General features: G+C 36.6%; 2 protein-coding genes across 8 annotated transcripts; one reads left to right on the forward strand and one right to left on the reverse strand.

The window, feature by feature from the left end:
- Positions 1-600: 600 nt before the first annotated feature.
- LOC111246963 (CAAX prenyl protease 1 homolog) lies at positions 601-10097 on the reverse strand. Of its 3 annotated transcripts, none has more exons than XM_022797427.2 (12): positions 9892-10097; positions 8731-8881; positions 8239-8346; positions 7884-8030; positions 7714-7780; positions 7405-7541; positions 5530-5759; positions 5045-5231; positions 4309-4516; positions 3797-3945; positions 2014-2109; positions 601-1748 (listed from the first exon to the last, which is right to left on the reverse strand). In XM_022797427.2, exons 2-12 carry the CDS (start codon positions 8845-8847, stop codon positions 1626-1628), a joined length of 1569 nt encoding a protein of 522 aa, XP_022653162.1. In that variant the 5' UTR covers positions 8848-8881; positions 9892-10097; the 3' UTR covers positions 601-1625. The 3 variants fall into 3 exon arrangements, 2 of the variants coding, with proteins under 2 accessions (XP_022653162.1, XP_022653161.1); XM_022797426.2 differs by having other exon boundaries at positions 8731-8892; XR_015323512.1 differs by lacking the exon at positions 601-1748 and adding an exon at positions 2997-3066 and having other exon boundaries at positions 2066-2109; positions 8731-8892.
- A 690-nt stretch (positions 10098-10787) lies between these two features.
- LOC111248097 (rRNA N(6)-adenosine-methyltransferase ZCCHC4) lies at positions 10788-15208 on the forward strand. 5 transcript variants are annotated; one of them, XM_022799867.2, is made up of 8 exons: positions 10788-10993; positions 11913-12059; positions 12246-12421; positions 12708-12865; positions 13278-14015; positions 14177-14322; positions 14604-14756; positions 15064-15208. In XM_022799867.2, the coding sequence occupies exons 1-7, from the start codon at positions 10953-10955 to the stop codon at positions 14752-14754; spliced, it is 1557 nt and encodes a 518-aa protein (XP_022655602.1). In that variant the 5' UTR covers positions 10788-10952; the 3' UTR covers positions 14755-14756; positions 15064-15208. The 5 variants fall into 5 exon arrangements, with proteins under 5 accessions (XP_022655602.1, XP_022655600.1, XP_022655601.1 ...); XM_022799865.2 differs by having other exon boundaries at positions 14604-14750; XM_022799866.2 differs by having other exon boundaries at positions 11916-12059; positions 14604-14750.
- The last annotated feature ends 509 nt before the right edge of the window (positions 15209-15717 follow it).

The following is a 15717-nucleotide window of genomic DNA, read 5'->3' on the forward strand; positions in this document are numbered from 1 at the left end:
AAGCATGCAGCAAATAGATAGACTCCTTGATTTAACAGTCCTTCGTTCATGCTGAACTAGCCCCTTGCTGTTCTTCGTGTCACAAGTACAGTTGTATAGTGCAAAGGTGCTGGTGTTGAAAAGGGTTAAGTTCCCACAAAAAAATACTATGACATAGAATAGCTGCATATATATTTTCCTCTTAGCCATTGGTTCTTGGAAAATTGTATACGGACAACTAACAGAATATTTTGTGTTTTAGCTTGCCGACGTAAACCAATTTTAGGCTACTTACATGCCGGTCAATCGGGCTACTAGTTTTGATCGTATATTTAAAGTGATTAACCTTGTTCAAAAATTGTTTTTGTCAAGACGTTTTAAAAGAACGTTTAACAAACGTTCTTTTTTTCTCTACTCGTGTAAAATTGGCCATATGTAGCTAGGTGAACTTTCAAGCAAGGATGCATCGGTTTTGATGTAAGAATAAGGCACAGCACAAAATGCCTTTTTTTTCATTCAAGAACGTTTCTTAAATATACATTAAGAGACTGTTGAAGGATCTCTAAGTGTTGGCTTTTATTATTATTATTTACTATTGCATGTAATAACTGCACACGAACATATGCAAAGCTAAAGTTTATTCATACAACTCTTTGTGGTCTATTATTTGACAAGTTAGTACATATTAACTTAAAAAAATTTGTTGACAACGCGTTACCTAGTACACACCATTGTATCATGCAACCATCTTTGCAGTTAAATCTGAGGTTAGCTGTACCCATCAAAAGAGGCATTGAGAAAAGTGAGGAGTGCTGTCAACGTTCTTTGTACATACGCATTAGCTTATGCAGCAATGCTTAAAGCTAATTTATTAGCTACTAGAAAAGTCAATTATGTTTTTCACCAACCAACACCCTGGTAAGGACAAAAATAAAATATAACTTGTGTGGTAGCATAACAATGATTTGGAAAAGATCAGCTTTCATTCGCGCCTTTAACTGTCAGAGTCGCTCACCTACTTGTCCCAAACCTGCATACGTTTCTCCATGCCGTCGCTGTACTCAGAATCTTTATTATATAGCTGCAGGCATAATGTTGCAGTCGCGCATTAATTTTTATACTTATACATCTGTAATAAAACTATAAAATACTTAGGCTATAAATATGTTTTAAGTGCAGCAATGTTCAGACATAAGAAGTCAGTTCTGCTATATCATTTTCGGTACCAACTAAACCTGACAAAGGTAATTGCATATATTGGAAACAATGGAATATATGGAAAAGTTATCGTTGGGCATCAACTTTATCGTTTCAAGTTGACTTACAGTTACCACATTCTGACAAGTGACAATAAGAGAGAAACTTACTAGAACGCCCATCGTATTTCAGTCAAACAACTACGACTCTTATTACTTTTATTAATGGAGTATGGAATCTATAGCGATGATGCTTCTTTGTTTTTTTCCGAAATCAATTGTTCGGATATAGGTGCTATCGCACGTGCACCTCAAACGAATTTTCCAAAAGTCAATTAAGGTAGATGTAAGGTTTACTTGAGACATTTCTTGTCAACTTTAGTCTATTTCGCCACCCGGATATTTGTCACATTCAAGTCTCCAATATGACGAGATCGGCAAACAGGGCGCTTATTCGTTTTTGCCAAGCGCCTGGATGCGTTCCTGCAACGGTGGATGTGAATGATGCCACGCGGAGTACAATGGATCATTTAGAGGAAAACCCAGATTGTCCTTGTTTAGATTGATCAGCGCCTGCAAGCAACCACAGTGTTTGTTACTTTCTACATGTAAATACAACGTCTTATTCATATATCATTCAAGAGGCAAATACGGGCCATGAAAAAACTTTACAAAAACTCAAAGGTCAATTGAGTGGTATATCGGTGCAATATTTTCCAACAATAAGTGTATATTATTCTGTTATCTTCAAAATGTTTACCTTATTATAGTATACTAGGTATGAAAATACAATTAAAGTGGTTAAACGGTTTTAACTTATGTCGTTTAAGTTCCTCACCTGTCTCAAATATGAGGCGCGGTGCATTTTTCGTGCAAAATCGTCTGCTTCAAACTCCTGCTTTCTCGAGTAGTACGTCAAGAGAAAGTCCATAAACTGCAAACCGAGGAACAAAGTAACGGATTTGACAATACATACGAACTCATTGATAAAAACTATATTCAAATGCTGCTGCACTAACCAAAAGAGGTGTTGAATAATACAACATTATTATTTGAATAGTATACATACACGCATATTCCTTACTATTACAAAAGCGCCTACCTTCACTAATACTAATAAACAACTGCAGTAAAAAAGGTTTTAACACTAATTATTGTATTAGATTGACGCTCGTCCGCTTTCAAATGCGGATACTGTTTACTTAATATCGCCAATTGCAAGGAATAGAACACTTTGATTAATACAAGGAATTGTTGAATTCTTATTATGTGGGACATTCAAATATCTCTTACTTCAGATATATTTATAAACATTGAGACGAAAATATGCAGTAGATAATCAAGACGTGGTGCAGCTGTTTTTTGTATAGTATACAATAATCGAGTCGATAAACGAAGCTTAAAGTTAATTAGTTCTCATTAATAAAATACCTAAAGGGGCGTTTCGCAAGCTATCGAATGCTTTGCATACATTTTTGAATTTAAATGGTCGTCTAAGATGTTATTGACTGTGAAATAAATTATGCACTTAGGCATTTTGCTACGCACATTATCTTAAAAATCTTATTTTTGTTCGTGCAGAAGTCAAGACCGAGGAAACTTTCAAGAGTTGGTATCACAATACTGAATAGTTCGAAATGGCTAAGTAATTCTTCTCTATAGCTTCGACTTTATCCGATGTCCGCAATCTTGCAATTTCCTATAAAAATGTAATTGTTCAATAATATTTCATTACAGTATAAATAAAAAATATTACTTAAGTAATTGTCGCCTAATATATTTATTAGCGCTGGCCTCTTTGACAGGGGACCCGCTGGGTACCTTTAGACGCATAATGTTTGTCGACGATTTGTTCTCCTGACCGGATGGCAGCTTTTTTTCACAAAGGGATCTATGTGAGGAAGCAAATTTAGGTAGTAATTGAAAGCTTGCAATGAACCAGCTCCGAGTAACTTACATGCTCCTATAAACCAAATCCTACGTTTCTACTCTCAACGGTAAAACCGCTGCTTCATCGCCGAAGGCGACATTTAAAAATACAGCGTCAGCGCTCCCGCGGCATCGGGGAATAATCGCATTATTAATGGTGACAACGACCGACAATGCCGTGCAATCTAATGATGCAACTACTATTCAATGAACATTTAACTATTGCTGTAGAAACAATCAACGGGTACTTCAGCTAAGCTAACAGGCATTATATTGTTTATATATTTGATATTTATCGATTCGGCCATGATGATCACCACTGTTACCGCAGGAGACGTGGGCCGTTTTTGTAGATGCTCTTAACAGACTCCGATGCGTATCAACTTACCAAGCCTACCTTTTTATGCCAATTTTCGGGTATACTCACTCTCCTGTCCAAATGTTAACCTCTTTTTACATGTAACTCTATGCAGAGGGAGGTAATTTCACGTTGGGTCAACAAATCTATTCGTATTACGGAAACCATGATACGCAAAGTATTTGCCTGCGTCACCTAATTTGCAAATGCTAACGGTGAAAAAGACGTCTAAAGATAAGCGTCGCTGCCACCTATATTAGATTCGTTGGTAGACTCTACAACGCCTGTCGTTAAATTTATTCATTCGTTCGTTTGTTTGTACATTGACACTTACCACATTGTACGGTGAGAATATATACTCTAGTATAAGCAGCATTCCGATAAGTATAGGCTTGTCAGTATCGAAACCGAACGCCTTATAAATGGTGGCGTTTTGGTACAATGACGCAAAAATAATGAAGCTGAACAGCATGTGGAGGTGCACTGAAACATAGGTTTGTGAAGATAATTAGACCATTGAATTGCTACGGTCATTCGAAGTACATCAGCCACGGAAGCAATAAACTGCATTAATTTAGAAATGTTAAGAACATCTTAGTGCTTTTGTTATAGTACGTTCTTTTGATATTTAATGCACTTAATTATATGATAAGTATATTTATATATAAACATATTACAAAAACGCCTCCATCTGTGATGCACATTTTCACATATAGCAGTTTATAGGGAATTTGTTTCTGACCTAAACGTTAATCGTAATTTTGGAGTACGTCGGCAAATATTCAAATGTTTGATATTTGAAAGGTGTATAAATTAATAAAGCAAATGCCATAAGAAAATACGTACGAATGACGAATCGCTTGGTTACATGCCACATCTTCCAGTGGCCTAATTCGTGGCAGATAATAGCAACAATTTCGTCGTCAGTGCACTTTTTTAAATCATCTCCCTTCTCTTCTGAACTGTCAACATTTCTACGTTTGATGTTGGTTCCGGGCTCACCGTGATCATCCGGTTCGTCTACTCCTTCTGTCTCTGTAGCATTATCGTTGGCCTGCACATACCCCGAGATAGAATTAAATTGTTAAACTAAAAGAAATTGTTTCTTTCCAGGCTTTATAAAAATCGTTCGTATATACTTGTAAAAACAACTTATAAACAATTTGGGCTATTGCTATCTGTAAAAAGCGGATTTCTAGCCCACTAGATGACATAAAAATAAGATAAAACAAAAATCACAAGAAAGCTCGTGTCTTTTATCAGATTCTATTTCTAAATATTTTTTAGTTCGACTAATCATTTTGAAACATTAATATTGATCAAAAAAAACAATCGCTGCTTGTTAAAGTTTGTTAAAGAAGCACTGTATATGTACAGCTTAGCGTTACGCCATTAATACCACATTATCATATTATAAAACATATCGAATTCTTCATATTCTAATCACAAAAGTGTGTTTACTTCCTCAAGTTTTGATTTTTATATCTCCAAAGAATCAAGTTAGAGATTCTGGCCTAATATTGGAATAGAGCAAAATTCTCATATACCTAGATGACATTTGCAAGACAATAAGAATACGAACCGTGTTTTCATTTAGATTTGTTGCTTCACTGGATCCCTTCAAAAGTGTGTCGAAGAGGACAATTTTTTTACTACTGAACATACCATATAGGTACGCGTTGCTGTGGGCAGATCGCTTCGACTGTTCGACAATGTACAACTGTTTTAGTGGATATTCAAGAGACGCCGCCACAGCTTCAATTTCGTTCCTGTTATACATTGAAGCAAAAGCATTGGAGACGTAATAGGGTTAGATTGCACAAATTTTATATGTTTTAATCTATGGAATATAAAAATTTGATTTGGAAATTATATAACAGAACGAATTCACTTAACCATAGAAGCATCTTCTTTTTTAAAAATTGAGTAATAGGTGGATATTTTATCAGCAATGGACAATATACAATTAGATGCAATACGCTATGCTACGTTGTGTAAAAAATGCTATTTATAACCGAATCATACATTGGCTATATGTGTACATTTCTATTGCGTGTCTTGTAATACCTGAGTTTTCCTTCAGGCAGCGGAGAGAATTTATCGAATAGAGGTGCGATGAAATCGGGATAAATTGTCATAACCAGGAGTGTGACCATGAACATGAATGCCCAAAGATAGACAAAGAACAGGTCACCTCCGACTTTAACGATTTGAACCATTCCGCAGAGAATAGGCAGCGTAATGAGTTGAGATACGATGAACTTTTTTATCTTATCCCACGCGTAGAACTTCAACGTCTATAAATACAATCACAAATAATTGTTATGCAAATAATTGTTACGAATAAGTTAACATGCGGCAGAAAAGCTTTAACAAAACTATTGTTTTATTGAACTCTCCCATACCGTGATACAGTCCATTTCCATTATGGATTAACGATGGAATAAAAAACAAAAATAAATCCAGTGCAGAGAAGTAATACTGTCTAGGAGTAGGTGAGAAAAATAGTTGCAAGGAAGAGGAGTGTCGTTGCCCAGCAGAACTTGATTTTCGGACCCTTGCTCTGGAATTCTAACTTACATTGACGATCTCGCGCTCGTGATCATGGCTAGAACAGAAAACTCTTTATAAAACGCGGCCAATGAAGCACAATGGATAGATCGCAACTATCAACACTTGGCACCTAAAAAGGCGGAAGCCCTCTAACTAATAGATCGGAAACGGACGGAGGGTTGACTTTGTGGTAGCGGATCATTCATCATAGTAAAGCAAAGCATCTTGGATCGTTTTGGATACCGGCCTATCCGCACTTGCCAACGTGAAATACGTTTCGGCAAAAACTTTCAAGCTATACCTGAGCCTGACTCGGACCTTGCCGAGAATTGATAGGGCTTTGGGAAATAGTCGCAGGATCTTAGCCGCGGTTGCTGAATCAATACAACCATATGCATAACCTGTATACGAAAACATGATATTGCAAACGGCAAGGAATAGGGACGCATTAATCTCGGTCTAAAGGACGCTGGCCATCAGGATTAGTTTAGCGTACAGGGCGGTCTTGACCGAAGTGTCCCTAATCTTAACCAAAATGGCGCCGTGGAATTTCCTAGCGAGAGGAAAAGCTTACAGCTCTTAGATAATGACATAAACCCGACTACGGTATGATGTTCGAAGAACAGTGCGACAACCAGAAACCTGATTCTAGATCTCCGGATAAGTCTGAAAGAAAGGAAAGCTGACCATGGACCACTCCGAATCTACATAACTGAAAAAGGTATGTCTTTACAACACTGCGACGGAGCACAACATGAAACACACAATTTTCCATCGCAGGCCTCTAATTGAAGCAAAAAAGAAACTCAGCAGGTAGGGACTGGAAGAAAAACAGTTAAGGACGTCGTGGAGTTACAGTTAACGATAACACGACAACGACCCTAGCAGCATGGAGAGTGGTTAATACGTGGTGGAACGTAGTATAAGGCTAAGAGAGCGTAAAGAAAGGAATAGGACACTAGCATTAAAAAGGGATGGGGACAGAGAAAGAATGATTGAAAGACAGTGGGGACGAGGGATGTTCAAATGCCTCTGAAAAAGACCCAAAGCATCAAATTGGGTTGACATTAGTAATTTCAACCCACTGGTATATAAGTGAAGTGAATCGATAGGTCTACTTCAAAACTTAGGGACTTGCTAGGTGAGGTCGAGTATGTTTCTGTTTACAGTCATCTGCACACAGTTTGGCCTGTATTTGGAAAATCGTTTAGCACATCCCTGCGGTAATCACTCATGTAAAAAAACAATGCCCCCTCCCTCGTAAACATTTAAAGAAAGCGAAAGTAAAGTTATGATAACAGTTCTAGCGTATGACTACAGGTGAAAATAAATTGCAAAGTTATTATAAAGAATTACAGAACGCATCTAGTAGTACTAAAATGCACTCACCATTTTATTAAATCCATGCTTTTCTTCAATCTTAAATGTTCCGTAGAGATCCCAGGGAAGTCCGATCAGTGTCGAAACAAATGAGCCGATCAGTACAAAGACGGCCGTCGTGAGTAGTTCATTCTTTTTACTGTATCCTGTAGGAAAGATCAATGTCAGCGAACTTATGTTGGCTACGAAACAATCAAATCTTGCAAATTTTCTATATTACAGAATAACTGTTTTCAAGTACATGTACAGTATACATGGAACGATCAACTCATGGTATCATGCACCCAAGACAAAAGGGTTGATATTTTGTTTTCCTACCTGCTAACGTGACAAGATGCCCACAATAGTCCCAGAATTTTGGGCCGATATTCAATGAAAGCACGACCTAAAATTGTTGAAAGTTGTTTATTAGAGAAATTAGGTATCCGCGCGCACTCGCTTACCTAAAACCAATGAGCGACGACTATAAGAAATTACACGCAACTTACAAGGGTGAGAATCCGAGAGAACGTCTCGTGTACAAAGGCAAATCGCGTGAGATCGATGCGATAGGCACGGGCCTTTGCAAAGTATTTTTGTTCCATGAGAATGCACACTTCTGGGGGGACGAACTCGTTCAGCACGTACACGCGATACTAAGAAGTTTAGACAACCAGAAACAGCTTATGTTAACTTTATGCTAAAGCCACGGAATGATTTAGATACATATTCAGCGACGAAACATCTGCGTATATATATATATATATATGAAATCCTGTTGTATAAATTTTTTTGCGATACTGATAGATACATCTATCAGGTCGCAAAAAAATATATATTTCAGCAATTACCACATGGTCCTACCTGTCTATACATAAGGTACTGTTTCCACAAGAATACCAGGAAAGTGAATCCCACACAGAAGTAGAACACATTTGATGGTGTCCAGTGAGAGTCGATCACAAGTGATACCTGAGGCAAAAAGTTCGTACAGTTAAACTTGAACTCGAAATTATTATATATGACGCAAATAACTGCAAAGGCAAACGCAGCATCTTACAGATAGTCTATGGAAATGAAGCATATGGAAATCATGCTGTCTGGTGACTATTCAATGGGTAGTTTGTTATCATTTACAATGGAGTTCTAAGCCAGCCAACGGCTGCTTGGTTTACTCTCTACTTTATATAAGGATATATAAGAAACACTTGAAACCCATTGCAGATACTTTGGAGCCCATTCATGAATCCATAATTAGCTAAACTATAATTTTACCGTGTTTAATGCTTCCAAAGTAATAATTATCGCAAATTTTATATAGATTCAATGTAATACAAAGCCAACACGATTACTTACCTGCTCTTTAAAATGTTCTTTTGCAACTAGAAAGGTATCCAGATATCCTCCGCCATAACCTCTTAAGGTATATGATCCACGCGGGGTGAGAGGAGGCCCAGTGTTCATCTCCGCCATAATGAATTACTTTCGTAAGCTATTGCCTAAAGGCCTATTAAGTTACTGAAAATCACCAATTTTCACCTTCCTTAAAATATGTGTCTAGGAGTACAGATGTATAATGTATAAATTAGTGATAGCTATCCGAATGTATCCGAAATGATGTGAAGATAACAAGATTAAGACATTTACTTGGATAGATATTTCGTATTTTACCTAGGACCCTATTGAGTTTCCTAATATATCCTGCTTTATAATACTAAATGCTTATGTACGCATAAATTTGTTATTGCTGTTTAATAGAAATGTTTATTTGGACTTTTCATGGAGATTTCGGTAGTTTCATTTTGACAAGTGATTCCCGGCATACAAGCCGGCTTGGATACGTTAAAGTAATTTGATGTTCAACAAACGTCGAACGGTTAAGACACGTTAGAGAATTTTTTTAATTTAAGCAGATACGAGATATCTTTATTGGCATAGCTGAACTTTGCTAACCACATCACAGACTGGTCAATTAAATTGGTTCACATACGGCGTTGTGACATGACAGACAAACGTTTCTACGGTACAAGGCGTCGCAAATCTATACTTCAACAGATCACTCCGCTAGAAAAATCCATATAAACCTCTGCATACATAAACGTAGCGGTTAAATGAATTATGACAAGGCACCCTAAGATGCTATCACAAGAAGTTAGATTACTCTGAGCGTCGTTGGTCTTAGATTCTGTTGTATCCTCGGAGGAAGCTTCATTTTCCAAATTCGCCTTTAATAACTGACTAATTTATCATCTACTTAATACGAGAATTTGAAAAATAAACTCTTCAATCATGCAAACTCATTCCTCGTGTACGGCACAACTCATATTGCTGGATAAGCTTTTGCTTATAGTCATAAAAATACAAAGTGAGCTTTGCCTAATAATAATAATGTTCCAATGAAATTCCTTTCCTAATCTTTGTTCCGTTTTGCACTATTGTTGAGATACTAGGTCACTATAGGTTTTACACACATACGTATGTACAACGGCCTAAAAACAGGGAACGTGAGTAAGTCACCTTTTGGAGTTTACAAGAGCGCGTCGAATTTCGTGTTTCCAGGGTATATTTCCGGCGCGTACTCTATCCCTACATCAACACGCACCAACAAAAACAAAACTAGTTGCAATCTCTGCAACATTCATCTATAGTACGTAGCGTAAACCATCGGCGTGTTGCTTAGAATGACAACGCTGTCTCCTACTTAGGCCTCTCTCAATTAAAAATAACACTCTCTCCCTATCAATTCGATCAATTGAGGATGCAAGCGCTAAAACGAATGAACGAATTATTCTTCAGCTGTCGATTTTTGCGCCGGTCTATATGTAAACAACTCGGCCATTGATAAGAACCCTATTGTGCCTAAATACGTTGAATAAAAAATCTACACAACAACCTAATTCGATAGCCCAGAAATAAAAGAATTTGCAAATTGATAAACTATTCTATTTTAATAGGTAAACCGTATTGGCTAACATTTTACCATGATTTATTTAGATTGAGCCATGCACCTTTAAAGTCTAGCGATATCAAGCAATGCAAGCGCAGTAATTCTAAATTTCAATACGTTCAGCAAGGCCGAAATCAGCGGCCATTATCGATCATATTTGTTAAATTCAGTAGCTTGAATTTCTTATTGAATAATAAAATTAGAACTAATAGATTTAACATTTTGTTATTACTTTACATATTTGTAAAGCGGAGAAAATGAAATGATAACGTAATCTTAATTAAGTTTAGCGAACTGTTAATTTGATTGTACCTCATTTATATCATTCAACAAAAATACGGCTACATATAGAAGGAAAAATATACCTAAATGGATTTTTAACTGTAAAACCTACTGTTGAGTAAAACAGATCATGACTAAGTTCGATTTAAACCAGACGATAAAGAAAGGGGAATGTTTTGTTTATCTCGATGATACCCAGACGTGTTTCGATGTCTCGCGCTCGCCTTTGACTTATAACGCATTTTATGTTACATTACAAAAATGAATTGGTTTATTTAATTAATTTGAAACACAGACAACATAATGTTTTACTAGTTGATAATCCAACACGGACAATTTGAATTTGTACATGTTTTCTATTTGTAAAATTCGAAAGAAGACTACCATTGTGTAAGTGGAACTTTTCAGTTTAAATTACCTTAAAATAATTGTAGCCTATTGGTTTATATTCTGTGGGATCATACGATATCACAAGCTTGATTCGAAGATAATAAATTATGCGATTGGCATTGTGATACAGTAATGGAAATAATTAAATTAATAACAATAATTAAAATTAATATATTAATTAACTATATTAATGCCCGAAAAAATCGAATGTTTCAAAACGTCCTCAATTCTTCTACTGTCGTTTAGCAATTGGCTAGTTGCCGTAGATGCTTGAGTTCTACAATATTTTACGTAAGCATAGAGCATTTCCGCCATTAGCAACTTGCAGAGAGAAAAAAAATAATTTGTAAGCTGTATGTGCAAGTCCATGTATATGAGATTCGAAAAACGAGCGAATTATAGGGATATTTTACAAAAAAAGTTGACTATTTGGAAGGTAAAATACCAGTGTAAACGAAATTCGCAGGACTCTGCAAAACTTTTCTTCTTTTTGTTTTATAAAGCTGCAGTAGTAACCATTTATACTTTTGACAACCTTCTCTACTGACCTGATCCCAATAATGTTGCATGACTTAGCCAAATACGGTATTACATAATAGGTAAAACAGCAGTGAATATAGTTTCTTGAACTTACAGCAATGCGATCGAAATAGAAACTGCACTCAGTATGATTAGTACAGTATCACAGTTTAAGGTTAAATATCGCTTTTTAGAACAAAGCCTACGGTCAGAATAACAGGAAATCACTTGTCAGGATTCTTGGAAGGTTTGAGTCCTATGAAATAAGATTGTAATAATTTTATACGCGCTAATAACGTTCTACATTTATGACATGACCGTTAATGTTCCGTTACCAGAACGGTACCTGTGTTCTGTTGTAAAACTGTACTGGTGTTCTGTGTTTCTCTGTTGTTGATAGTAGTAAAGGACGTGTTTCCGATATGCCACTGGCGGAGTACGTGACGGTCATTGAGAGTGATCCTAACGAGAGTCCGGCCTGTTGTCATGGGCCAGCGTTGCTGTTTAATCGGGTTGGAAAATACTTCTTTGCTTGTTCCGCTTGCAGGTTAGTAAACTATAGTTTATTAAAGTGAAGACCTTACAGTTTTATGAAAGCGATTATTCAACGATAGCTATAAAAATATCTGGCTATACGCTAGGTCAGCTGAGTGTTTAGGTAAAAAGATATGGTTGGTTAGTTGAAGTAGATTTTTTATGCATATCATAACATTATGGTATGAACTGTTTATAGATCTCGAAAGCTGTGTCCACTTTACTTTGAAGTAGACTTGAAAAAGAAGTTCAAAACCTGGCATGAAGTACGGGAACAATACATTCCAAAAGCTGAGCACCATGATCCTCCGCACGTGTTAAAGGACTCCTTATTCTGCTCGCAATGTTGCCGTATTTATACTACCTCACAGAATGGTTTGTAGTTGCTTGTTTTAGAATCGTATGTTTTTACGGATGAGTGCTGTTTAATTTCTTTGCATATGAATTGATCAAAAAATAATTTTAATTGACCTCACAAACACTCTGGCTAAATAATCTTATGCTGAAGAGTAATTCAGCAACAATTAAAAGAGTATCTACATTTTGGTCAAAACTGAGAGGAAAAAAATATGATATTAAAACAAATTAATATAAATTTTTATTTCTCCAGCTGTGTTCATGTCGACAGTTCATTATCTTTTTTTCTTTACTTGTCTCTCAGCATGTCTTCATCACAGTTTGCGAGGTATCAGTCCGACAGAGATGAACACGCCGTCGTCTTATTTGGCCCAGCTCTCTACCAATAAAGGCCATGCTCAATACCACTTCGATAAAAACACGTTGGATTTCATGGTTCGTCTAGCATCCAAATTCGAAAAGGTAAAAGAAAAAGTAAAAAAAAAACGATGATCTTTCGTTGAAATTGGCATCAGCCTCTATATATCCAATGTGTAGTATCAGGGCTTTTGAATGACACAACAACTTTTAGATAGAGATTTCTGTAGTAACTTCTACTCACTATTCAATCTGATTTCTGCTACTGATCATAAAGCACTATTCTATATCCTCTATGAGTTTTATAGTTGTTTAACCATATTGCAGATCCCGTAGAGATTAAGAATGTCCGTAAACTTAATGCGTAACAAAATTCCATCTATTAATAATTATTTTTTCAAAATAAAGATTATTGTAGTTGTTCATTATTACTATGACAAAATTTTACAAATATAGCTCTGTGCCGAAATAGTGTTTGGGCGACACCAAAGTATTTACAACGTATACGCTATTTCAGGTATTATGCCTAGGCACACCGTCGATATTTGAACGCCTTCGCGTTCTTGGAGTGAAATGTCATTTGGCTGATATTGATCGACGCTTGGAAGCGTTCTATTCCTCTAGATCATTCACCTGGTTCAACATGTTCAATGGACTCGCATTTCGTGATGGCGATGAAAGCGCTTTGTGGAAATTTGTAAACGGATCTGAAGAGAAACCTTATAAAACTATTACTCCAGAAAGAGATGTGGCAGAAAGAGAACGACATTTTTCTGCACAACAAAGCACTTTATTCGATTCGGGGGAATCACTTAGGACTTCGAGAACAACGAAAATGCCATCCCTAATAGGCTCTAGTCAGACTGAAAGACCACTTAGAAAGCGACGACGTCGTGATAAAATGGTAGTTTGCGCTAGCATGCCCTTACAAATTGCTGGTACTGATTCCGCAGCAGAACAGTTCATTTGTATAGCAGGTGAACAAGATCAGGAAGAAACTGGAGATCCTGAGGCTATGCGTAAAGAACTATATCGGAATCAGGTTTTAAAGCATTCATCAGAATTGCTTCACAAAAAGAGCGTACGCCAAATACATAACACAGATTACTGTGAAGAACGTTTTGATAGCGCTCTAGTCATCATCGATCCACCGTTTGGTGCTTTGCTTGGAGCCCTTGCGAAGACTCTAAAAAAGCTAACAAACCATGGGAACTGGAACCGGTTGCTCGTGTTTCCTTATTTCAACGAATCGCAGGTACCATAAGAAGACCATCGTTTTATTTTATTATAAAAACATCAAACGATTAAATGTGTCCGATAGTATTGCAGCAGCACTAAGTTAACCAGGAATCAATTACCTAGTGAGTACTAGAAAGAATTAACGCTCAACAGTAAATTGGATGCTTTTCGAAGTAGGTTAATTTACATCTTCCCTCACTGGCGATGTGCGATCTCGCAGTTCGATATCGCAATCAGCGGAAAATGAAAAACGATTCAAGCCCCGTAAGGATTTTCACCGATATCCCGCTGAACGAAATACCCCTTCCAGGACCCACTTACAAGTACGGTCGATGTTCTGTCGTGGTATTAGATGCTTGGGAAAACTTGCAACTTATTCTAACTCTGTGAATTGAGAAAATATTCACTAATTATTTATTGCCCGTATGTCCCTGGAATACAACGTTTACTTGAATGAAACAAAAAATTGTCCGACTTATGGACAGAAGCTTTGCACGTGGTGACTTGTCGTAGTTTCAAAATGACCACAAAATTGTTGTTATATGAGGGATACGCGAGATTCAATTTAAACTATCTTAATAATAATGACGGATATTTTGAACAGATACTGCATTAAGTGCGTTCGATGGGTACACAGCGTCAATGTTCATTGCGCAGAGTGCGGAACTTGTCCTTCGAAAAACCATGCTGCCACTCGACACTGCTTTGTCTGCCAGCGATGTGTTAAACAGACCTGGGATCACTGTATCAAGTAAAAGTCTGAAATTTAAAAATGAACTTTTCTACAAGATGCGTACCTTAGCAGTTGTTTTTTATAGCGATTAATGCTATTAATCATTTGGTTATTGCTAGGTAGCTGGCAAAAGATTTAGCAACAGAAGGATTATTCTTTTGCTAGTAAAAATAGAGTCACATCTTATTACTACTTTCCTTTGGGGAAGTACTCTAGAGTAAAGTAAAAAACACAGTGTTATTATTCCTCGCTTCTTATAAAGCTGAATTAAGGTAAGCTTGAAAAAGAAAATAACCTTCAAATTTGATTATGTTATTGTTTTTTTCTATAGGTGCAAGCGTTGCCATCTATCCGGCAAGTGTAATTTTTATAGAAGGAGTAAAGGTTCCGCGACCAGCTCCACGAATACAGTTTCGTTGGTGAGAAAATCAGCTCGCCGTCAAAAAAAACGATAATAAAAATAAAAGTACATTCTACATACCCTGTTTTGCGCCTCGCTTTTAATGATATTGGCCCGCCCCCGAAAACACTAAACTGCATAAATAAATGACGCCTAATTTTTAATGTTATTTAATGAAAACCTATAATATTAATTTTCTGAGTAACGCAACTTGAGAAGTTTTGTAAAAAAAAGGTAAGTTGCAGCACTTTGGTTACTGGAAAATTGCGCTAATATAACCTCCCCACTGATAAAAGTTAGTGTTTGTTATTAAGATTACTATTTTGAGGGTGTTTGTAATATTCACAACGATTTGTATTGATCGGACTGTCGCTTAAGCTACGTTCAGAATTAGTTAGTAACAAGAGAAATTTTTAGGCGAGCTATTTTATCCATGAATACGCGGCGATATCACAAAGTAAACGGGTTAAAAAAATATCTAGATGCGCGTATTGTGACGGCTTCTCGACATTATTTGACGTTATAGGAGTCATTGTGTTGAATACTTAAAGCAACTTATGTGCTACTAAGGGGATAAAATATGTT

This window comes from Varroa destructor, unplaced genomic scaffold (genome assembly GCF_002443255.2).
Source record: "Varroa destructor unplaced genomic scaffold, Vdes_3.0 BEIS01000003.1, whole genome shotgun sequence".
Classification (NCBI taxonomy): Eukaryota; Metazoa; Arthropoda; class Arachnida; order Mesostigmata; family Varroidae; genus Varroa; species Varroa destructor.